The 25,200-nt window shown below is 47.2% G+C and overlaps 1 protein-coding gene across 1 annotated transcript in view; it reads left to right on the top strand.

Moving 5' to 3' along the window:
- Positions 1-25,200, top strand: part of LOC138516970 (rho-related BTB domain-containing protein 2-like) — a 601,113-nt gene that overhangs the window by 216,010 nt on the left and 359,903 nt on the right. Inside the window, exon 4 of the mRNA XM_069632455.1 lies at positions 11,368-11,553. Coding sequence (XP_069488556.1) covers positions 11,368-11,553 — 186 coding nt within the window. The remainder of the gene's footprint in view (positions 1-11,367; positions 11,554-25,200) is intronic.

Below are 25,200 nucleotides of genomic sequence, written 5' to 3'. Positions count from 1 at the left end.
CCAAAAAAAGATTTGACAATGCGCCCAGTATTGGATTTAAGGCCTGCAAACAAGTATGTCAAGCCCCAAAAATTTTGCATGACTACTCTCCAATAGGTAATCCCCTCCTAAAAAAGGGGGATTACATGGCAACATTGGACATGAAAGATGCTTATTTTCATATTTCCGTGTTCCCAGCGCACAAAAGATACTTGTGCTTCAAGATGGACAGTCAGCGCTACCAGTTCAAGGTACTGCCCTTCGGGATAGCCTCGGCTCCAAGGGTATTCACCAAGGTACTGGAGGTGGCGGCGGCACACCTACGAAGGGAGGCAATCCCGGTGTACCCTTATCTGGATGACTGGCTCATCACGTGGGAGACCCCAGTAATTTGCAGAACAAACATTCAAAGAACGATCGACCTCCTCTTCAAATTGGGTTTCTCCATAAACGAGAAAAAGTCAAGTCTGGTGCCAAGCACCTCCAAACAGTTCCTAGGAGCTGTCCTAAACACACAAGAGGGGTTGGCCTTTCCATCAGAGGAAAGAATTTGGAATATACTGCTGTAAATTCCACATTATCAGGCCGGTCGCCAGATAAAGGTACGCAAAGCAATGCGTTTGCTGGGCATGATGGCGTCATGTATTTAACTGGTGCCCCACGCGCGCCTGCGCATGCGTCCCATGCAAGAATGGTTGGCGAAACAGTGGTCTCAGGCAAGTGGTCAGTGGGACGATCTAGTGGTCATTTCGACCAACACTTGTACAAAGTCTTCACTGGTGGACAAGAGAAAATCTGTCCAAGGGAAAACCCTTTTACGATCCCAAAATACAGGCGGTAGTCGCAACAGACGCATGCCTGTCAGGGTGGGGAGCTCACCATCTCCACCACACAGCTCAGGGTCTCTGGTCTCACTCAGTGGCCAAGAATCATATCAACCTGCTAGAGCTTCTGGTAGTATTCAGAGCGCTTCAAGCGTTCGAGCCCTACCTGTTGAACCTGTCAGTGCAGGTCCGGACGGACAGCACTACAGCCATGTTTTACCTGAACAAGCAAGGAGGGACTCGTTCGCCAAATCTGTCCAAGCTTGCCCAGAAAATTTGGATATGGGCACTCAGACGGAACATCTTCCTGTCATCTCAACATGTTCCAGGGGATCTCAATTCTCTGGCGGACGCCTTGAGCAGAGATCCCCTCCCAGAGGAACACGAATGGTGTCTACACAGAGAAATCGTAGAAGATGTCTTCTCTCAGTGGGGTTTCCCCACTATAGATCTATTCGCCACAAGCGAAAACAGACAGTGCCCAGGATTCGCATCCAGGTTCCCCCAACCAGACTCCCACGGGAACGCCCTGTGGATGAACTGGTCAGGGATGTTTGCGTATGCTTTTCCACCAACACCTCTCATCAGGAAGGTGGTCAACAAGATGAACAGAGAATCGATGACGCTCGTCCTGGTTGCTCCCATGTGGGCGAGACAACCGTGGTTCCCACACTTACGCAGACTAGCGGTGTGCGAACCCATCAAACTCCCGGGCTGGTACAACCTACTGTCCCAGCACCAGGGTCAGAAAGTGCATCCTCAACCCAACTCAATGAACCTGGCAGCATGGCTCCTGAGGTCATAGAGTTTGGACATCTCAATTTTCCGCAGAGATGTATGGACCTCCTTAGAGAGTCTAGGAAGCCAAACACGAGGCACTGCTACTTTGACAAATGGAGACGATTTGTTATCTGGTGCCAGAATAAGCAAATGGACCCTGTTGATTGCACTCCTTCCGCAATTGTCACATACATGTTCCACCTGCTGGACGCAGGGTTGGTTTTTAACTCACTAAAGGTACACCTGGCAGCTCTGTCAGCATACACCACCTCCCATACCAAGGTGTCGTGGTGGAAAGTACCAGTGGTTAAAGCCTTCATGGAAGGAGTAAAGAGACTTCACCCTCCAATTTCAAACCCACCACCAGGATGGGACCTTAATGCGGTGCTAGCTAAACTCATGGGCCCCCCATTTGAGCACATGGCATAAAAGCAGTCTCAAACCCCTGACTTATAAGACAGCCTTCTTAGTAGCAATTACATCGATGAGAAGGGTCAGTGAAATTCAGGCTCTGTCAGTGCAGGATCCTTTCTTTACAGTTTATTTCTAAATTCCACGTGAACCAGTCCATCAAGCTTCTGGCTTTCTTTCAAGACCCACAAAGCTCGGCTGAGGTGAAACTACACACTCTAGATGTGCGTAGGGCGGTCCTATACTATGTAAACAAAACCAGACAGCTAAGGAAAACTGTTTTACAGGCAAAGAGGGAGATCGTGTCTCTAAAGGTGCCATCTCTAAGTGGATTGTTAACTGTATCCAGCTGTGTTACTCCCTTTCTGAAAAAAACTTTGTCTTTCACGCCAAGAGCCCACTCTACAAGAGGCATTGGGACCACTCTGGCTTTCATTGCAAATGTACCCCTTGACACCATTTGCAAAGCAGCTACTTGGAGCTCTATTCACACCTTTACTCAGCACTACTGCATTGACACCCATTCCAAGACAGATACTCAAGTGGGACAAGCGGTTCTAAGGCATTTATTTGCTCATGACCCTTCTCACATCCCACCTCCTTCTTCTAACACTGCTCGCTAATCTATGCAAAGCATGTAATCTAAGCAGATTCCACAAGCCTCAGAAGGGATACATTACTCACCGTAATTGTATTTCTGATGCTTGTATCTGCTTAGATTCCCATGCAACCCACCCTTCCTCCCCTCTGAGAGAAGGCGCATGGAGATTGTAGTCTTATCTATCTATCTATCTGCTTGGATTATCTGTACTCCCGCTACGCCTCATGCTACCTCATGTCAGATAAAATACAATCTGAGGGTCCTAGATGCGTGAGGGATCATGGGTACCGTGGACGTCACACCAGGGATAGTATTACTGGCACGCCCTGTGTCGACGCCCATTTTCGAGTTTCAAAAAACAAACTGTAATACTCTGCAGCTTCCACTAGATGTCAGCCTATGCACAGCATGTGAATCTAAGCAGATACAAGCATCAGAAATATGATTACGGTGAGTAATGTATCCCATATATATTAATAATATAATATCATTTTTTAATTCACAACTTCTGTGAGGAAACAATACTAATTGTTGCTGTTTATTTCACTGATTTGTGTACCACAAGCAATGCAGGTTATTTTCCTCTCCTCCTTGATGCTTTCTAGAATGAGGGCTTCTATCATTCCAACTTTTGTTTCCCACCTCTACACCAGTTAACTTCTGACAATGTTGCTGTGTTATAATTGCCCTTCTTTGACCTAGGCAATGCTGGTTGTTGTCCTGCTTAAATATTGCCCTCTCTTTACTTTGACAATGATAGGTTTAACTTTTCTCTTTCTTTCAGTATGAGTATCATACCACTTTTGCTTTCTTTCGTTACGTATTCAAAATGTTTGCGAGTGGCTAGCGGTTTATAGCAGAGCACCCCATGGTCACCAAACGAAAACCAACTCACTGGTTTCTACCTGCGCGTCCGCCTGGCACACTGCCGCTACAATGTCTTATTTTCTTGTCGGGTCCTGAGCGCTCCGGTCACACTTAATTACAAGGAAGCGATCCTACAAGCAAAAGGAGACCTACAACCAGCGTATCTCGCAAGCAGAATCTAACACAAAGGAGTTATTTAAAATCCTCAAAGAATTAGAATCCCCTTCGACCATCCCTGACACATGTAGCAAAGACAGTACATGGTGCAATAATATCCAAAATGCTCTCCTCACTTAAATAACCACCCTACAAGCCAAAATCAATGCCAAACAAACCTCCCTTCTTACCACCTCCCAATCTAAACTCTCTACACCCAAGATGGCCACCACTGCCTTCACCCACACCCCTTTTAGCTTTGCACCCCTCACCATCCGTGAAGTTGAAAAAATCATTAGCAACCTAAAACCTTCCAACTGCCAAGGCGACTCTTGCCCTGCACCGATCATCAAGGAATCGGCTCATGACCTTGCCCCCTTCATTACCGCCTTCATAAATTCCTCATTTCTTTCCGGAATTGTCCCTAACAATCTGAAGGATACCTGGGTCATCCCTTTTCTGAAAAAACCCACACTGCACCCAGCGACACCATCTAACTACAGATCCATCACCACGGTCCCGTTTCTTCTAAAAATATTAGATAGAGCAGCCTACCTACAGATACAGAAGTATCTATAAACTAACAACTTACTCTGTACAAGACAATCTGGCTTCAGACCTAAGCACGGGACAGAAACAGCCATGTTAGATCTCAAACTCAATTGAGGATTTAAAAGACAAAGGCAAATTGGCCCTCCTTCTACTCCTGGACCTGTCAGCAGTCTTCGACTTGGTCAATCACCGAATCTTCTGCCATTACTTGAAAACAGCTGCCCACTTTCCCGAAAAAGCGACTAATTGGATTAGCTCCTTCTTGGACAATAGGCATATGAGAGTATTCTCTCCTACTGCATCGGCAGATCCAACTCCGGTCACTTGTGGAGTCCCACAAGGGTCATGTGTACCCCCTACACTTTACAATGTATTTACCACACCTCTGTTTGATGTGCTTGTCTATCTGGGTGTCACCTATACCAACTACGCCGATGACACCCAGATACTCATTCCCATTACTGGTGATTACACAGTTGATTCCAAAGCCTTGAATGACATCTACCAAGTTGTCCAAGCTTGGATGGCTCAACACGAGCTCTGTCTTAACGATGACAAGACAGAGCTCCTCATCCTTGGCACCCAACAAAGACTCAATAAGCTTGACCCGTCATTTAACACCTTCAATATTGATGGCAACTCTATCAAAGTATCCAAAGATACAAAAACACTGGGAATCCACCTTGATTCCACACTCTCCCTCAATAGACAAACTAATGCGGTCGTCGCTGCTTCTGCCTACATATGTAAGCTAATCACAGCCTGCCGTACTTTCCTATCCACTCAGAACTGCATTATTCTTGCTAGGACTTTGGTTATGTCCAAACTCGATTACTGTAATGCTCTGTATCAAGGCACCAACCAACGCAACCTCAACAAACTCCAAATCACTCAAAGTAATGCAATCAGAGCGGCCCTCAACATTCCTAGATCTGCACACATCACTGATACGAGGAAGAGTCTACACTGGCTCTCAGTTGCCCAAAGGATATCACTGAAATCCCTGGCCATTACTCACAAATGTGTTAACAACCTGGCCCCCATCTACCTAGCCTCTCGCTTCTCTCGCACCATTTGCCTTCACGTGCCATATACCTGCACGATCACTCAGATCTTCCCAAGCACAATGCCTCACCAACCCAGATGCAAGCTACAGACAGCCGGAGGCGCTAGCTTCCCAGTCTTAGCCGTCAAACTCTGGAACACACTGCCACTCCCCATTAGAACCTTACCCCCACCCACCCTGTTCAAATACAAAACCAAACTTTGGCTATCCGCTGCATGTGACCATTTGCCTTCACGTGCCATCTGATCCTAACCACTGTTCTATCTTTTGTCTAACTACCCCTGCCAATTTGCCTTCCTTATCAAACTGCATTGCTATGTACAGCACCTTTATGAACATTATTTGATTGTTGTAACTTATTTTGCATGTGTGAATGTAATTGATTGTTGTAACTCATGTACCTGCTGATCAAAGTAATGCGCCTGGTTGCCTTCGGGCCTGGTGCGCTATACAAATAAAATAAATACAAATACAAATACACTCCCTCGACCCACACCTTTCTGACGGGAAGTCTGCAGTGCACCTTGTGTATTCCGGTGTGCCCCAGGCGCCGAAATAGGGCACATTAGTTTGAGTGCTTCTCTCTCCCACGGGGCAGCCTTTCACAATACTGCTTCCCGCTGCGCTACCTCTGCACTTCAGGTTACCGACTTCTACGACTCTCTGGGGACCGCAATCCGCTATGAACACAGCAGCGGTTCCGGCGTCTTGCTACTGCTGCTCCCACTGCTGCTGGTTACTTATTCCTTTGGCCTGCACCTGAAGGCACTTTAAATAGTCAGACGTCCCGCTTTGGTGTGGGTCATTAGAACAACAAGACTGCACTCTGCAGTCCTGTACCTCTGAGCCTCTCTTCCTCGTTCCATTGCTTAGAGCACTATGGGACTTGGAAGCACCTAATGTTCTGGTTCCTTTTTATATCAAAGGCCTCAATTTTACAATGGCCATCAAAACTGTGGGATCATTAGAGAAGTTAGAGGGTTGTCCCAATATTCCTGCCCCAAGTCCCCTGCCATGTGATCCTCTCGCAGAACACCACCCTCGGGGCCTGTCCCTGGCCACATCAGAATGGACCCAGGCAGCCCTAGAGATAAGGGGTATATCAAACACTTTTACTCTCTAAAAATAGGCAAATACTCCCCCAAAATAAGAATAAGGAGTACAAATTCTCTGAACAACAAATAGGAAACATACACATAGGACGTTGTGCCCCTGTTTTCATCCACACAGCTTCATGGATACGTTTGGACCAGTAGTGCACTTGGTACCACAGGAACAAATTACTATTACTGCCTGATATGATGATGTGAACACGTATCTCTTAATGCGCATGAATAAACTAGCTGCAACAAAGTATTTATTACAAAAACATTTGTTTTATAGTTAAAACATATTTGTACTCCCTTATAAAATACTCCCATTATGAAAGAGACATACCTTTTTACTCCCTAAAAAAATATTTTACTCCCAACTTCAAAATCTTATCTGGATCACTGGGTCTTTGGGATAACCACTTCTGATTCATCACAATGGCCTGAAGGTTGTTAGTTCTGATTCTTTGGCTCGTAATCAATTCCTCTCCGACTGCTTCTCAAAATAGAAGCATATTAGGAGTATGCTCTGGTAAGTTTATCATAGCAAGTTTAGGTGTAGCATTGGCACTCTTTGAGGTGCCCTTAGTCAATGAAAATGCCCGGAACGCTGGCTGTATTCGCAAAGGAAAACCTGCGTTCCGGGCACTTTCATTAGTGTCGGGCGCTTCCCTTCCCGGTTTCCCACTTCCCCTTCCCATTAGCACCCGTGTAGATCTCTACACGGGTGCCAATGTGTTGTTTTTATTTTGTAAAATGAAAATAAAACTTACCTTTTATCTCGACGCCTGTCTCTGCACCGTGCCTTCAGCAAGGCAGTCACCTCCTAAATGTTGATGATACGTCAAAATTAAGGGGCTCTGGCACCTAGTTAGCTCCTGCTTGTTGTCTTGAAGAGCCTGGTTAGCTTAACACAGCTTCCAGGAGCAACGTTTGGCTCCTCACCTCAGCTGATGCAGAAGTAAAACGCCTTTTTGTATTTAACTCTGTGCATTAGGGACAATCTATCAATAAACTTTAGGACACATCTATACAACAATGAAAGCATAAGGGGGTCATAAATAAGGGACAAGATAATTTTGTATCTCATATGGAAGTTAGATTTGCGAAACGCTATGCACTAGCTCATCGTCCTGCCATGGTAGCTCTTGGTCACTGATTAATGCTGGATACCCAGGAGCTGCTTTTGGCTCCTACTTATCCAAGCTTAATTTCTATCCCAGCGGGTAGTATTAAATTACAGGGATGGGACTGCAGATCCAAGTGGTGCACTAGCCTACAGCCAGCGGGTGCTGTAAAACGGTTGTGGGAGAAACCGTATTGAACTTTCTGACAACTGCCCGACTACATAGTTGCTTTCTATTGTGCAACAAACATCTATAGCCAGTGCAAAGATAAAGGAGCACTCGGTCCGGTTAAACGTGCAAAAACATTAACATTTTATTTTCAATTGTTCATTTAAAATCGATTGAGACAACATGGATTTACAAACATAATAAGTAGTCCTAAGACACTCCTTCTCACGCCATGCATTCTACCCCAAACTCTGGTACTTCCTCATGCTAAATTATAACCATCAAATTGCACGTTAAACCGGACCGAGTGCTCTTTTTATGTTTGTACTGGCTAGTGTTATTTGATGCATATTAGAAAGCCTTGCACAATGTGTTAGAAATCTTTGTAGAAAATGAAATCACTGTAGGGCCACAAGCTGGGTGAAACTCTGTAATGGCAACCAAGAAAAGTCTCAACTGAGAGCTAGCAAGTCTACACAACAAGAGGGAAGCAACCCTTTACTATTACAGTGCCTTTTGGTTTGAAGAAATTGGTTCCAGCTGGCTTCTGTTCCTGTGTAGGTCTGCAGATCCTGTTGTTCCTGGGCCTCAAGTCGTGGGGACAAGAGGGAGGATGTCTGGGTATTCCTGCACTATGAATTGAAGATCGGCGGCAGCAATGGGCAAACTTCGGATCAGTGGCACTTCGCTGTGTCAGCTTCTCGCGGCTTTCGCAAATAGCACCTTTTATGGACTTTCCTTGCATCTGGGACCAAGCACTCTGTTGAGGTGGCTCAGGCTTGGTTAGTCCTGCTTCTTGGGAGTCCAGAGGATCTTCCTGGAGCTCGGGCTTGACTTAAAAACGAGACACACTATTCTGGTGTTCCTCTCCCTGGCAATAGGTCCCTGCATCAGCAATGGAAGTACAGCCAGCTATGAGAGGATTTCCAGATGAGCTCTTCTTGGGGTTGATTGGTCCCATCAACCCAATGGGAATCGTCCTTTGCAGGTGGTGTTTTAGTTGAGGCGAATTTGGAGCTTCAGCAATGCAGCAGGGCTTCACCGGGTGAATCAATGGTCCAGAGGTTGCAGCAAGCATCTCTTCCAAGTTCTTCTTCAGATTCATTCGTCCAGTGGTCGACTCTGCCTTCCAAGCCAAACGCCTTCCCTTTTATGCAGGTTTCTCCCATTAATTTGCAGCCTAGCTGTCACTCACACAGCAGGGTGGCTGTCCTTCAAGGACAGCCAGCCGGCTAATCACCTTTGGGTGCATTCCTATAACGAAGGGGATTAAGCACAGGGAGATTCTGGCACCTCCCTCACTTCCTGTCCTGCCAGACACGCTGGAGCCAGAGGGGTACTTCACCAGTGAATCCCTCTAAAGACAAAACGAACAAAGGGACCAAACGTGGTTTGGTGCGCAGAGAATCTCAAGAAGGACCTTTTCCAAGAAATGGCGAAAAAAGAAGACCGGTGCCATTTTGACAAAATGGCCACCCAGGGGTACTTTACTGCAGCTGCAATTGCAGCCTGCGGTAAAAACACACAATGGTAGGAAACAGTAAACCACTGCCACCAGCCATTAACTGTAGAAAGGGTAACATAAAAATGTTACATGAGCAACTAGACAAAGGGGATACTAAGTAACCCCTCCAGCACCCTATGGTCCTAAGTCAATTTCACTTCACTGCTCTTGGAAACAGTAGTTTATCCAAAAGAAGGTATTTAAACCTTTAGGAAATGTGGAAGACCTCCCTGTGCCACTGCACTGAAGGTGCTGTGTGACACAATGTAAAGATGATGCCTATGGAGTTCGTCAGACTTCACAACCAAAAGAAACACATAGTCCCAATCACAATAAAAATACATTAGAGGGTGCGAAAAAGGGCTCACTCTCTCCAGGTTAGAAATGAAAAGTCCAGCAAAAGTGCTGGGGTCCCTAAGGTAGAAGGGAATTGGCACATTTCTGAGAATTCTTTCTAACAGCATATTTTTCATGCTTCCATTTCCCCACTCTGAATTGCATGGCTTGTTTTAAGTAGTATGAATGAACCTAAATTTTGGGGGCGGAGCTAACGTGATGGAAGGAGACACTATAAAAAATGGGTGTGCCAAACCTGGAGGCTCCGCCCCCTCTTTTGGGCCCAAGTATCAAATGGTAGCAGCCCAGCATTACACATAGGCGCACAGATAGTTGCACGTTCACTCACTCAATATAACATCCCATTTACCATACACTCGCTCATTTACATGCACACACCGGCCCTTTCTTACATCATACACTCATTCACACACTCATTTTTCACAAACATTACATAGACACTCCTTGCACACATGCATACAGACACTGGGCAATTAGCTCAATGGCGCTGCACGCCTGATTTCCCTGCCCCTTCACCGTGGAGGCAATGTATTGGTTCATTTTATGAACTGGTATCAATGAACCTTTATTCAGTGTTTCACCTCCCTCCATTGGTATTCTCATGGGATAAATATTTTGGACTCGCCATTGATTGTCTATTGATAATTGGTGAGTAAGAAAGAGTGTGCAATGTGTAAAATTGAGGTGGCGAGTGAATTTTTATGGCTGCCTAGTGGCTTGCAACTTAAAATGTAACCCCTCAATGAATACCTTGAAGTGAAGGTATTTGATGAAGCAGAGGCCTGGCTCCCCAGAGCATCTATACTATTCGCCATAAACACTTCTTGCTGCGAGCGCATCTCAATCACATGGGGATTTTCATGTAGCACCACATGGAGTGCTGTAAACCGGCTTCCAGAAAACAAGATCTGATCAGCAGGGGGTGGGAGTAGATCCAATTGGGCATTGGTTGCCATCAGTTGAGGTGGTAAAGCCGACGTTGGGTCCCAGCTCGCCCAAGAAATGTTTATCACTTAATTTAGCCTTTGGGTCGTTATACACAGAAAGGTTCCCCGACAGTTCATTTATTGGGTATTCACAACACAACAGGGTTTATCCTTCCAGTAAATAGCCAAAGGTCTACAGGACATGGAGGGATGCTGCATCACCACTCCAGTAACTGGCCAAAGGTCTATAGGACATGGAGGGATGCTGCATCACCACTCCAGTAACTGACCAAAGGGCTATAGGACATGGAGGGATGCTGCATCACCACTCCAGTAACTGGCCAAAGGTCTATAGGACATGGAGGGATGCTGCATCACCACTCCAGTAACTGACCAAAGGTCTATAGGACATGGAGGGATGCTGCATCACCACTCCAGTAACTGGCCAAAGGTCTATAGGACATGGAGGTATGCTGCATCACCACTCCAGTAACTGGCCAAAGGTCTATAGGACATGGAGGGATGCTGCATCACCACTCCAGTAACTGGCCAAAGGTATATAGGACATGGAGGGATGCTGCATCACCACTCCAGTAAATAGCCAAAGGTCTATAGCATCACCACTCTAGATTTGGGTGTCTAGTGATAAACCTGGATATGAAGCACCTCCCATTATACCATTCTAATTTTGTGTTCTTTTAATTAGATTAGCAATGCCTTGATGAAGACCTCAAAGAGGACCTTTGCACATTTACATGTTGGACATGGAGGGGTGTTAATCACTCTGATGCACCTTTATACATGTGCCGCTATGGTGCTAATGTTTTTTGTTTGCCGCTTATTTCAAATGCTGTCTATATGTCGGCTCGAGCCTTGGAGACCCGTCCCACCTTTGCATCATAATTTCATAGCCCCCTTGAAGCTGCAAACTTTGACCTGTTCTTTTATTTGCTTTCAGGTCCGATGTGGTCGTCCTATGCTTTTCCTTGGCAAACCCCAACTCGCTCCGACATGTGAAGACCATGTGGTACCCTGAGATTAAGCACTTCTGCCCACGCACACCGATCGTCTTAGTTGGGTGCCAGTTGGACCTGCGCTATGCTGACCTCGATGCAGTGAACCGAGCCCGGCGGCCACTGGCAAAGTAAGAAGAATGGATGCAGGGGGCTACAGTGGGAATGGTCCTACCCCAGAGGGCATTGCATGCAGGCAGATTACATTCTGGTGCCAAACCAGCGGGCTTAATAGAAGGCTGCCCAATATGGCATACACGTGGCTGGGCTGTAACTTTGATTGGTATTGTCAAATAAATTAGTGAGAAATGGGTGTAAGCCAATGGCACCACCCTATGCGGTGTAGTCTCAGAGTAGCGTCCTAAACGGATGTGTTTTGACTACAGTTCTATACATACATGTTAATGTTTTGTACCGCGCACTTTCACCACCGGAGTGATCCTCTGGTGCTCTGGCGGATCGGAAAAGCAAAGGGAGTGGTCTGAGCTAGTAGGACAGAGCAGGAAAAGTGCAAGAGAGCATTGATGTGTTGTTGGCAACTTCATTTCGGTTAGCACCATTAGCTGAGCTTAGGTGTGCTTTTCGGTTGGTAGCCATTGTGTTCTGTTGTGCAAAGCTATGCGTGATTTGTTTTGTTGTTGCGCTGTAGAAAAGTTTGTGCGGTTTGCTGTGCTTTAGGGTTGTGGTTGTGTTTGCTTAGAGTTTGAGAGGTGTAAGCAGAGGATTGAGATTGTTAGTGGGTTGGTTAGTGGCCTCGCTATCTAGATGTGATTCGTGCTAATTTCCACATTTCTATCTAGATGCAGAACTGGATCATATTCACAATCCTGACTAATGTGACGCAAGCCAATATTCACAATTATATCTAAATGTGGCACTGCCTAACATTCACAATCCTGTCTAGAAGCAATGCAAGCTAATATTCAGTTATATCTAAATGGGGCATCGGATAACATTCACAGTTATATCTAGTTGTTAAAGTGGTTACTATTAACAGCCTGGTGTGCTATGTTCTGAGGGTAGATAGAGTGGCATGCCTTCCGGAGTACAGTGATCTCTTTACTCCCCACCTACATTGATGGTTGCTTCAGGTTGACGGTCGACCCTGGCCTCCCCTGCTGACACCTGCAGACACACTTTGGAGCTGCTGGTGTAGGAGCCTGTTTTGCCTTGGGGCCCTTAGCAGCAGGGGCTGCTGGCTAATGGGCTGTCCTGGTTCTATGCAAATTAATAGGATCCGATTGGCCAATCAGGGGAGGGGGGTGGGACACCAGGCCGGGAACCAACAGGGAAGGGAGGCAGAGACAATGGCTGCTTCGGGGCCGAAAATAAACACAGACAAAAACCCCAAAGGTAAAGGGGTGCACGGGGCATTACCTTCGCGTTGGGCACATGAATTTGTGTTGTAGTGGTAAGCGTCACACAGGAGTTTCACTCTGGCTGAAACCGACATGAGTTCATCTTATTGGTATTGGATGCATCAAGCATGAAATCCTAACAAAGGTTTGGGTATTTAGCATAGACATGCGAAGGCTTAAGAAAGCCTCCGCTGAGGCGCAGTGTAGGCTAACTGGCACAAACGCATCCCTACTGGGCAAACGCATACGGCTGCCCTAGCCTGTTTGGTACAAGGGTGAGTACCGACCCCACTGCAGCTTAGATTAAGTTTGAAGGTTTATAGTGGAGTCAGAAGACCACAGTAGTCCTAATCGGAGAATGGTGGAATCGGTTGGACACATTGCGAGAGGTCATGCCCGCTTTCTGTCTGGATGCAGATGGTCATGACTATTTTCTGGTACCAGCAGAAATACCTAGTGTTGGCAGCTGTGCCAGGTAGTATGCCACTACTATAAGCCTTTTTTTAGTCTAGCGGCATGGCATATCTGGCTCGCAGCCTCCACATGTCCTGCCAGATGCCCCTTTACACTTTTCCCTACTTGTTGTGCTCTCAGTTGTGAGGAAACTGACTCCGCAATGAGCCCTTTTTGCCAAGGGTTCTAGCAAAAGTCCCTTTTCTGATTGAATTAAAGTCGGCAGACTCTGTGCCTGGTGCTCTTCCCCTGTTTGTTTTTCCTACTGCTGCTCGCTATTGACCTTCAAGATTCAATGTCCTCACAGTACTTGTGAACTTCCCCTTTTGCTCCATTAACACAATCTGCAAAAATGTTATCAAGCATTTCTGCTGGCTGTAAGCTGCTTGTATGTGCTACAGGGTGCAGCAAAAACAGATTAGCAATTGTGGAGGGCTTGACTTGCTGTCATTTGGATTGTGCCCAGCCGACTTGGCTCAGGCGCCCCTTTCACGGGCTAATATTGGACTGATCTCATGGACTGAAATGTATGACCAGAGTAGAACTGAAGAAATCGTAGCCGCGCTGGATCCCATGATGGGTGTTGGTGATAGGGGTGGACCTTTCTATCTCTAGAGGAGTGATGGCATGACTGGGAATCACCTCCCGTACCACATCTGCCGGCAGACCCTGCAACGACGAGACGTCATGGCGCCAAATTGCCAAATCCTAAATTGCCATCCTGGCCCCGCTCTAGTGTCTAGCCAGCATCCTCTGTGTTTGCCTGGTCTGTTCCTGTGTCTGTGTTTATCACATCCGTGCACACACCTTCACCTGCATTGATTTTTCACGAGCAGTTTTGCACCTTTCCTAACCTTAAGTAAAACTAAGCAATTGTCCTCACTTGAGCTCTTATATATTTGGTATCCATGTGTCTGAATTTGGAGTCTCAGTTTTGCCCCAGACTGTGTTCATTTGAATATCCTAATCGCAGAAAGGAGGGGCGCACACCCCAGTGATAATAGTCGCATACAATCTTAGCTGGTACTTCACATGAACTGCAGCTGCCCCGGCACTGGTGCCTATATCCTGTATTGAGGGCATGAAACAAGATCTCCGGTCTTTGGTAGATTCCTTTTCTTCATCTAAATGGCATCAAGTGGGCATATATATGAGAACCGGCCATGGTAGCCAGAATTGGAAGCTCCAATTTCATGCAGATGAGTGAAAGTCCTTTTGTTTTAGGCACCAACTGTCTTAGGACCAGTAGTCCACGCCTGAGCATGGGATGAGGGCAGGTAGCAGCAACAAGTGCAGCGGGACGCCATGCAAAAGAGGAGATTTCTGGTCATCTTAGATGCTTTCAGGTGATCTACAAGTTTCCAAACCAATGGCATGATGGTAGTATGCTGAGCAAGGGAAATGATGGGTTGAGTGCATGTCGGAGGTGGGGGCGGTGAATTAACCAGCAGAAAAAGGAAGCAGTGACGTAACTGTATACCACAATTGTGACATCTCTCCCAGAATGTTCTGCCCACTTTTGGAGATCAGAACGATGAAGATGCATTGACTATCCAGAGGAAAGACCCCAAAATGGTGCTTGTAAGCGGATCTCTGCCCATCAGCCAGCTGGAGAGGATCTGTTGCTATTCTAATCTGTGAGGAGGTCGAGCACATCTGGATGGTTTATGCTCTGTGTAGAGTAAGGCTAGGGAAGGAGGAGGCTGGCACACGGGTGGCATGCTTTTGGGCAAAGACTTTTATTTACACCAAAAGATTGAAGGAAACCTAGTAATTCCTAACTGTCGGAAAGGGTTTCGCTGCCTCAACAAAATACTAAGGAAATGTCAAAATGTCCGAAGTTTCCACCGTCAAAATCCTACTTATATCCTGTACGCTTATAACCAAACTAAACTAGATTTGTCTCTTCTGGGCCCAGAAGAATGACTACCTTATTCTGGACGGGTATGGTTCACAAATTAGGGGGCATTTCTCCCTTCCCATGGCTTTTCTCAGGCTTCTCTTGGCAGTTCAGTATGGTTGGGGAATGTCTTCCGTCTCCTGGCCTTAATAAGGCTTCTCTTGGCATTTCAATATGGTTGAGGGAATGTCTCTCTTCCCCTGGCCTTTCTCAGGCTTGGCTTGGAGGTTTAACAAAGGTGGGGGGAATGTCTCCCTTCCCCAGACCTTGTTTAGGTTTGCTAACAACAATTCAGCTGGCACTCCTGGTGTACTCTCCTGCCAGGGACTGCCTAATCTGTTTGTGGGAATGTCTCCCTCCCCCAGACATTGCGCCAACACCCACAACCAACATATAACACATTTTTGTTTCTAATGTGCCTTTATGTGAAGTTCATAAGAAAAAACATCCTAGAGTTAAGATTCAATATGGACTCAGCTCCCATAACCACACATGTACTGAGACAAGGAGGACGACATGGGAATTTGTGCAAAGTGACAGTAGCTCGCAATACAATACGCTGACTAGTTGTTTTTGCAAACCTTCATTTAGTGGGACATTTAAAAATGGTGCAGCGTTTTGTGGAAGGGAAATGCAGGTCGTTGCCATCCACGCTGGTGATCCTGAACGCGGATCACACTGATGGAGCCAGCAAAGCAGAGAAGGCCAGTGGGATAGCAAGAGGGTCGCTGTGAGCGAGCCAGGACAGTGCAGACACCAGGAGAAGTGCAGGAGGTTTGGTCGCTAGTCGAGGCAGCAGAATTCATCCCGGGTCGAGAGGGAGAGCTGCTGTGTGACCGCAGAGCTCCAATCTAGAAGGCAGAAGCAGTAGCCATAACAGAGAGACGCGAGCAATGTCGGAGACGCTGGCAAAAAAATTGCAAGTTTGTCTAACAACCCGCCGTCAAGTTATTGAATGTTACAAGAATGCTAATGCAGGAAATATACAATGGCAAAGTTTGTTTGAATGCAGCCAAGGCAAAGTACAAAGGCAAGGTGCTATAAGAAGAACGTTTGAATGCAGACAAAAAAAAAAGTATAAAGGTAAACCCCAACCATATACAGAAGCATGAGTTGCCAATATGGGGGAGAAGTTTGAGCAAGTACACAGACGAGACGTGGCACGAAATGCAACTTTCCATGCTCCCGAGCCTTTAAGAACCGAGGAGCGGACACTCTGCGGCATAGCCCTCGCATGACAAGGCCGCAGTGTTGGGCGAAGCAGTTGTTAGGCGGGGATGGGGTAGCAGCGCAGATTGTGAATGCAGACGATTTCAACCTACACCTACGTCCGCATGTTAAGAAGGTGCAGGGAGGGAGAATACCATTGCTGCACTCCTCGCAACTCCCTGTAATTGCGTTTCTTCTTGCACCCACATCCCCCTCCTGCGCATCTGCCCTTCTCCCTCCCTGCGTTGCTCCCCACATTACTGTACCCGCTCCCCTGGCCGAGGGCATCCCTCTCTGTGTTGCTCCCCACGCACCTGTCTCTGATCCCCTGGCCTAGGGCATCCCTCTCTGCGTTGCTTCCCACGTTAATTATCCCCACTCTCCTGCTTTGCGCATCCTTGTAAGCGTTGCTCCCCATGCAACCCAGGCCCTCCAATCCCTCCTCTTCAGGCTCCCTGGAACCACGCCCAGTGTATTCTTCCCTGCTTGTGTCTCTGCATTCCACGCCCTTTTGTACTGTGACTATTGTATTGTCATTCCACTGCATTGCTTGTATTTTCCTCTTACTTCCAGGTCTCGTAGGATCACCAGTGTTTGCATATTTTGTTTTGTAGTGTTACCATTGTATTGTCTATGTGCTGCATCATTTGCATTTCTCTTCTCCCCCTCTAGGTCGCCTAGGACAACCAGATTTGTATTCTGTGTTGTACCTGCATGCGCACAACCTTGAGTACCATTGTAGTGTACATTTGTTGCTTGCACTGTTTTCTCGACTCACGCTAGGGCCCGCAAGGTTCCAGTGTTCTTGTTTTGTGGGGTACTTGTTGACCCCTCTATTGTGTGTGGCCCCCCCTTGCGCCTCCCTCTTGTTTGCTGCTAGCGTGTGACCCCTACCATCCCCTCCTGTTTGGGCTGCCACCCCCCCTCTTACTCTCCGCCTGCACCCTCTACGGTGCTCTCTGTCTCCCCTATCTTTTCTATCCCTCTCATGACGTCTGGCAGGAAGAAGCTCAAAAGGGACATCATGATCTTCCAACCAGTCCTCCCGATAGCTGATGCACACCATTGCTTCCTCCAGACAGACCCTCACCAACATCCTCTTTGTCGTTCCCTCTCCAGGCCAATGGACCCCCCCATGTGGTCTCTGTTCTTTCTCCTTTTTCCTACTATTCCATTAATGGTGGCACCTGGTGGGAGGACCTCCTGGCCCCCTTCCACTCCTCCAAGACCATCATTAATGTTTACTTAAATGTTACCGTCTTGGTCCAAGGCCCTCAGGCCAATCTCCCCCTTTTCGATAGAACTTCTGTCTCCTCCTACTCCTACCTACCCCTCTCTGACTCCTCTGCCGCCTCCTTCCTCCGCCACCTCTCTGGCATCCTCTGCTGCTGCTTTGGCCGCTCTACCAGCCTGCTTCCTCTGCCACCTCTCTGGCACCCTCCACTGCGTCTCTGGCCTGCCGACATCGCCTTCCTCTGCCACCTCTCCGGCACCCTCTTCTTCCTCTCAGACTACCACCTCTGTCCATTCTTGAGCACCTCTAACACTTCTGCAGGGTGTATCTCTTGCCTCTACCCCTCCATGGAAGTCTTGCAAAGGTGGCAATCTGTTCCACGTCGCTACTCTTAACTCTCGCTCCGCTGTCAAACACTCCTTGGACATCTGATGTCTCCTCGAAGAGCTTGAATTGGATGTACTTGGTCTCACCGAGACTTGGTTCACGGCCAGCTCTGTCATGGGTTTTGACACTCTCCTCCCTGATGGCTGCAAGATCCTCTCCGAACCCAGAACCACCTGTCCTGGAGGGGGAGTTGCCCTTATCTTCCCAGAGTAGATCCCTACTTCTTTCATTCCTACGCCGGCCTACTCATTTGAATGCCTAGTTTGCAGGCTTTCTATCTCTTCTGGCCTCTTTCTCACTGTGTTCACCAGCTACAGGCTGCCTGGCCAGGTCGCCCTTTTCCTCTCGAGTGGGCGGACCTCTCCTCCTCCCCCCTCCCTGCCTCTACCTCTCAACTTCTCCTACTTGGAGGCCATAACATCCATTTGTATGCCTGCCTATAGCCTGGTCCAGGGCTCTGGTCCTCCTCGAGGCTCTTTTGCAACCTCTGTGACTCTCTCTCTCTCTCTATTCTTCCCTCTGGCTTGACTCTGCAGGACACACCCTGGATGTTCTGATCTCGTCAGACCTCCCCCTCTCCAATCATCTCACCACTCCTCTCTCTTGGACTGACCACTTTCTTCTCTCCTCTCACCTGTCGCTCTCTGCACCTCAGATTAAGCCGACCCTAGCACTGCCACCCACCTTTTCTTTCATCAAGCCCATGAAGCGTGCGTCAGTGAAGGCTTTCACTGCTACTTTCCCTCCTCCTCCTATATCTTTGGCTGACTCACACTCTGACACAGACCTTTCCAACCTTCAACTCTCAATTTCTAACACTCTGGATGTCCTTGCCTGGTGTCATGAGGATCCGTTTGAAGCCTGAATCCAAGTGCAGCTCTTGGTATGTTTCCGACCTTGCCACCCTTAAGCGCTAGTGGAGAGAATCAGGCTCATCCTCTGTCAAACTGGCCTACCACCTGCTCCAAAGGCAATACAGACTCTGAGTCCTTTCTGAGAAGAGAGCTTACATCCAAGCCTGCGTCTCGGCGGCCTCTAACAACTCAGCCAAACTTTTCAAAATCTGCAAGGAGCTGGCTAATCCTGCTGCAGTCTCCACTTCTACTGTTCCTCCCAGGCCCTTTGTATGGCTCTGGCATCTTATTTCACTACTAAAACTCAGCACATCCTGTCCTTTTCCCCCTCTTCCTCTGCCTCCTCTTCCTCTCCCTCTACCATTCCAGGCCCAGCTCCGGCCGTATCTCCACCATTAAGGACCCCATCAACACCCTTTCTCCAGCCTTTGCCAATTTCTGCAATCACTCCTTTGCCACTGGAACCTTCCCCTCCCACCGTAAGCACTCCCTTGTGCACCCCCTCCATAAGAAGCCCTTTGCCGATCCTTCCTCTCCAGCAAACTATCACTGATCTTCATCACTCCTTTCCTGGGCAAACTCCTGGTAAAACTGGCCATCTCCCAGCTTAATCTTCATACTGAATTTGTTGGTTGTCTCCATGACCACCAGTCTGGCTTCAGAGCAGCCAGAAGCATGGAAACTGCTATCCTGAACACCCGTGATGACTTGCTCTCTATTCTAGACTCTAACCTTCTTTCTGTCCTTATTCTCCTTGATCTATCCTCTGCTTTCGACATGGTCAACAACGGGATCCTGCTCAATCGTCTGTGACAACTTGGGTATCTCCGGCCAGGCCTGGTTGACCTCCTTTCGCACTGATTAACCCTCCCAGGTCCAACTTTGGTATTTTCCTTCTTTTATCTCTCTACTTGTGGTGTTCCCCAGTGGTCTAACCTCTCTTCCTGGTTCTTCAACCACTACCTGGCACCACTGCCCCCCCCGCATCTCTACCTTCTGTTCTAACTTTCACTGTTATGTGGATAACACCCAGCTCTCCTTCAGGCTCCCCTCGGCCTCTTCTGCTCCTTCTCTCATACCTGACTCTCTGGCCGTAATTCAGGAATGCTGTGCCTCCAATGATCTCGACCTTAATGCCAGTAAGACTGAGATCCTCCTCATTGGGACACCTTCTCCGGCCTTCCCTCCCTCTCTGACCTCCCACCCTGGGCCCTCTCGCTGCACCTTCCTGTCATGCTAAGAACTTTGGTGTCATCTTCGACTCCACCTTCTCCTTGTCTCCTCACATCCTCACATCTCTTACGTCTCTAAGAAGTCACACTATCAGCTCCGCCTCCTCAGAGGTATTCTTCCTTTTCTCACTTTCCCCCTGAAGCTCACTGTCTCAAGGGCCCTGGTCCTCTCTAGTCTGGTCTACTGCAGATGCCACTTTCTAAATCTGCCTACCTCTACTCTTCACCCTTTACAACGAATCCAGAACAGGACTGCGAGACTTGACCTCAAGCCCAGGGATCTTATCTCTCCAGCCTTGAAATCTCTCCACTGGCTCCCTGTGGCTGCAAGGATCAAGTTCAACACCCTCTGCATCGTTCACAAGGCTTTCTGGGGCTGGGGATCACACTACATCCAACTATCTCCTGCTAAGGATCTTCCTTCTTGAGGCCTCTGCTCATCCACATCCACTCTTTGAGGGTCAGGCGCTTCTCCAGGCAGAGAGTGGGGGTAGATGTCTGCCCTCGGCTGGGCCTCCCTCTGGAACAGCCTCCCTGCCTCTCTCAAACTTGAGCAGAACCACCTTAGGCTCCGGAAGCAACTCAAGACCTTCCTTCTGCTGTCTCTCACCCTCTCTCTTGCTGATGTCCCTGTCTGCTGTGCATATTGGTTACCTGGCCACCCACTGAATTTACGGGACCAGGTTCCTGCAAGACCAGTTGCCCTTGCACTGACTACAGGCATGTATCTGCAACCCTATAGTCCCTTGTCCCTCTGCACTTATGAGCCACCTCCCTGGCAGCACTTAAGAGTTCCTTTGCACTTTACCCTCCCCCCTAACCTCTCCGGCACTTCTACACATCCCCCCGCACTTGCGCGATATGAATGACACGAGGCCTAGTGAGATTGTTGTTTTGTCCTCATTCTGGCTTGCTTTCCTTGTCTTGTCGCACCTAGAAACACTTGCGTACAGGTACGTTATAAATTACCTATCATATCATACATTTGAGAAAATATTACCACAAATAGATATATCAAGCAGCACATGGTATGTGTTATTGTGGTACACCTAAGAACTGTGAAACACATAAGAAATCCTGGCAGGTGAGTACACCAGACAGCTGGAAATTGTATTAAGATACCTGGCAGGGAGTTGAACAAGACCTTTGTGAAACCAGTGAAGACACAAAGGAACTGTTGAGACACCTTTTTTGCCATCCTGTTTAAGAATCTAGAGGAAGGGAACCACTCTCTGGATCCACAGGTTTTTACCTTGGAGAATATTTTCGTTGAAGTCATTTTTATACTTTTGAACACTTTTGCAAACATCAAGCTAAAGACCTTTTCCTTGCACCTTTTGTTTGTTTATACTGTGATGGTCAGGATAGGTTGTTTTGTACACAAGGACGGGTTTTCAGTTACTGACATCCTGACACAGACTGATCCTTAGTTTTAAGTATCTACGTTGGGAAGTTCCTCTTTAGAATAGGGCTAGAGAGGTATTATCCCAACCCCTTATTATTAAATAAAAATATCCCAGACAACTTTATATTGTTTTCTATCAAGACCAAGGGGTCCCTGAGCAGCCCCTTACCTTCTCCCTGGGCTCCTGGTCGTCTGCCTCCTTCTCGGGTCTCTTTACTTCTTCCGATGGCTCTCCTTCACTCTTGTATTTGCGCTGGGTTACGCGGCTAAGCCTCAAGGCCCTGGAGCTGCGCAGCGCATCCCTGCTAAGCCTCACCGTGTGACACTCCTGTGCCGGGGCAGACTGCTGTACCTGGTTCTAGCACTTCTGACGTTGACTGAGCAGGTAAGGATGTCTGGACGTCCCTAACCATGTCCTGGTCCACTGCTATGGGTTCCCCTCGCCATGACGCGGGAAAGGACCTCTGCTCGCGGTACCTCTGAGGATGGATTAAAAGCAATGTTAGTACCTCTTCCAAAATTGAGCTGCTTGAGGTTTGACCATGCTCCACCCAGTTGTAAGAATGCTAAATGGTGGCTCTGCGCCTCTTCATCTTCACAGTAGTTTGTCCTAGAGATCCAACCTACTTCTCTTCCTCGTCCCAGTACTACAAGTATGGAAGGGTTGACATAAGTACATGGGGAGGCTGTCCGGATTAGAGGATGGTCAGGAGGGTGGTGTGAAAGACGTGGGTGAGTGTTGGGAATACTGTGTTGGCCCATGATATCCTCCCTATATCCCAGAGGGAGAATTCCTACCACTGAGTACCACCCCAAGGGGGACTATCGGGTAGCGGCCTCAAATTCCTGGCCTCATAGGAAAGGTCTCCTCCTCAGGGAGAAGGGACGACATCACAGGATTGGTCACAGTAGCCACTCAAAAGGATCAAAATGGCTTTCCAACGTTACTCAGTGATAATGAGACTACTGACCTTTACATATCTTTCCATCACAATGTAAAGTCTGCCATATAATGTCCTGGAAAACATTTAATACCCGCTTTCGCCATTTTTCATAAAAGAATTGGAAACCGTGACACAATCTACTTCATCATCACAAAGCTGAATTTTTCAACATCCGTTATGACGTTAAAACCTTTCTTGTACGTTGAGTATTTCACCCACCCTATTTGTACCATCTAGCATCGGTCGGTTCCCTTGTATGGAGCGGCATGTTTTGAACCCCCATCCTCTGCCTCTCGAGAATGTCCGGAATCAGCGGCCTGAGAGCTTGTGCCTGCAAAGGCAATGTGCATAATTATAGAAAGGTTGTTATACAATATTTATACTGCACCCTTTGCCGTAGTAGGGGTTTCACGGCACATAAGTCTGAGGATTGGCGTATTGTGACTCTGCCCAGGCGTCACAAGACCATAGTCTCTTGATAGTGAGGAAGAAGGTTGGGGGAGTAATAAAGGGGAAATGCGGTTCACAAACCACTACAATATAGCAAAAGAACATGTGGGACGGGGGAGAGGCGATATGGTCATGGTAGCATACATGCATGTTTTTAAATGAGATGAGTTCTCGGTAATCATGAAAACATGTCAAGGATGTGCAGCCTGTTTGTGATGGCAGCATCTAGGCCATGTGATGCCTGATAAGTGATGGTGTGCGGTTGCATGATAGACCTGAGGTGCTCAAGCGGCCCTAGTAACGTGGAAGCTTGGAAAGAAACACTTCCTGTATATAGGGGAGAACTCGTTTTGCCATGTGAATCCCATTGGTAGCCACATTATGTGTATATCTTACTGTATGCCATGACCTATTCCTTAGCAGACGCGCTCATAGGTATGTGTATCAATGCTACAAGACGGTGTCGAAATATGGCTACTGGACTGGCTTTTTAATGATAGTTAATTGCATACATTTTAAATGAAAAGCATACTGATATTCAACAGAGTTAAAGGTGATGAAATATTCTATTTTTAAAAGGTTTATTTTTGAGCAGTCCTCTACCTCTTGCCTCTGGTTGTTTGCACAGAGTTGAAGGCAATATGATTCTGGCTGTCATAATAAGAGGCTCTTATACACCTTCACTTACATTTTGTAAGTGGGGAAAATATTGTCTACAGACAGCATCTGTGCATTGCACTTGTTCCAGCTGTGTCAGACCATTCATCTCCCACCCGTTGTCCGACAGTGCCAAGGTTTCCAGTTGACAATCCTCCTTCTAGCTTTCCCTTCATCTTCTGCATGGAGTCTGCTAAGGTCTCTGAAAAGGCCAGTGTAAGCTGCGCTGCCAGAGTCCACTCTGGATGGAATGACTTCTTATAGTAAGTATTCACCAGAGTCCAGCCTGGATTGAACGACCTCTTATAGTAAGTATTCACCAGAGTCCAACCTGGATTGAATGACTTCATATAGTAGGTATTCACCAGAGTCCAGTCTGGATTGAATGACTTCTTATAAGTAAGTATTCACCAGAGTGCAGTCTGGATTGAATGACTTCTTATAGTAAGTATTCACCCGAGTCCAGTCTGGATTGAACGACCTCTTATAGTAAGTATTCACCAGAGTCCAACCTGGATTGAATGACTTCATATAGTAGGTATTCACCAGAGTCCAGTCTGGATTGAATGACTTCTTATAAGTAAGTATTCACCAGAGTCCAGCGTGGATTGAATGACCTCTTATAGTATGTATTCACCAGAGTGCAGTCTGGATTGAATGACCTCTTATAGTATGTATTCACCCGAGTCCAGTCTGGTTGGCCGACGTCGTCTTGCAGTCACTTGAAACACCCATAGTCAGAACCACTTGTGCTGGCACTGGTTTATAATTGGAAGGGAATATACACTGGGAGAGTGGTTCCTTTTCTTGGGGTTCATGGAAACCAATTCCTCGTCATCCAGCCCTTGATGACTTTAAGGTCATTTGGAATCCAGTGATGTGAGGCTTGGCTCTCTCTGGCATGAATTGGCCCCAGGTCAGACACCCAGTTGGATCCTATTAATATTCATCCGGTGTGCTTGAAATATGAGACACTAACTAGTAGTGAGACGATATTTTAAAAGGGAGGCGTGATGAGGCAGCTGCGTCGAGACTTCACATTCCAGACTGTTTACTGCATTATCGCTGATGGTTTCAATAACTCGAAGACCCCAGGGGTACAGTTTAGGTATTTTTTACTCAACATACCAAACAATCTGTTCAATGGCAGTTGGAAGTTCAAGCTAAGGGGGCTCATGGTCCTCTCACCATTGTCTTTCCCGTTGGCTCTTTCCACCCTAGCCTAGGTAGCCCTAATCCCAAAAAAGATGCAATACAACAAAGCTATAGACGGGTAATCCCTGCTGATTAGTACTAACCTGGTCTTCCAGTGAGGGACTAAAGGCCTAGGACATCCTAAGGTCTCCCTGCTTTGATGAATTTGCAGGTTGGGTTTTGATTATGTCAAAATGTTTTTTTCGCAGTATCGTACCCTCTCACTCTCGCTCTCCTATCCTTGATCTCTTTCTCTCCATCACACGTCTGTTCTCTTTCATTCCTTCCCTCTCTTACCCAGTTCTCCAGATAGGATTTTGGAGTGAGAGTGTTTTAATCTCAATTTTTTTAAATGGTTTTCCTACTTCGCAACAGAGTAAAAAGTGTCTGCCAACTATCCAATTTATGCGTAAAATTAAAAAGTGGTTCTAAATGTATTGCACCTGTGGAAAACATTTTCCCCACACAAGAGCCTTGTAGATGCATGCTACCCAGCTTCAA

This window comes from Ambystoma mexicanum, chromosome 6q, assembly GCF_040938575.1.
Source record: "Ambystoma mexicanum isolate Mex_15411 chromosome 6q, UKY_AmexF1_1, whole genome shotgun sequence".
Taxonomy (NCBI): Eukaryota; Metazoa; Chordata; class Amphibia; order Caudata; family Ambystomatidae; genus Ambystoma; species Ambystoma mexicanum.
Note: the sequence above shows the minus strand (reverse complement) of the source record. Positions and strands in the feature narration are given on the sequence as shown.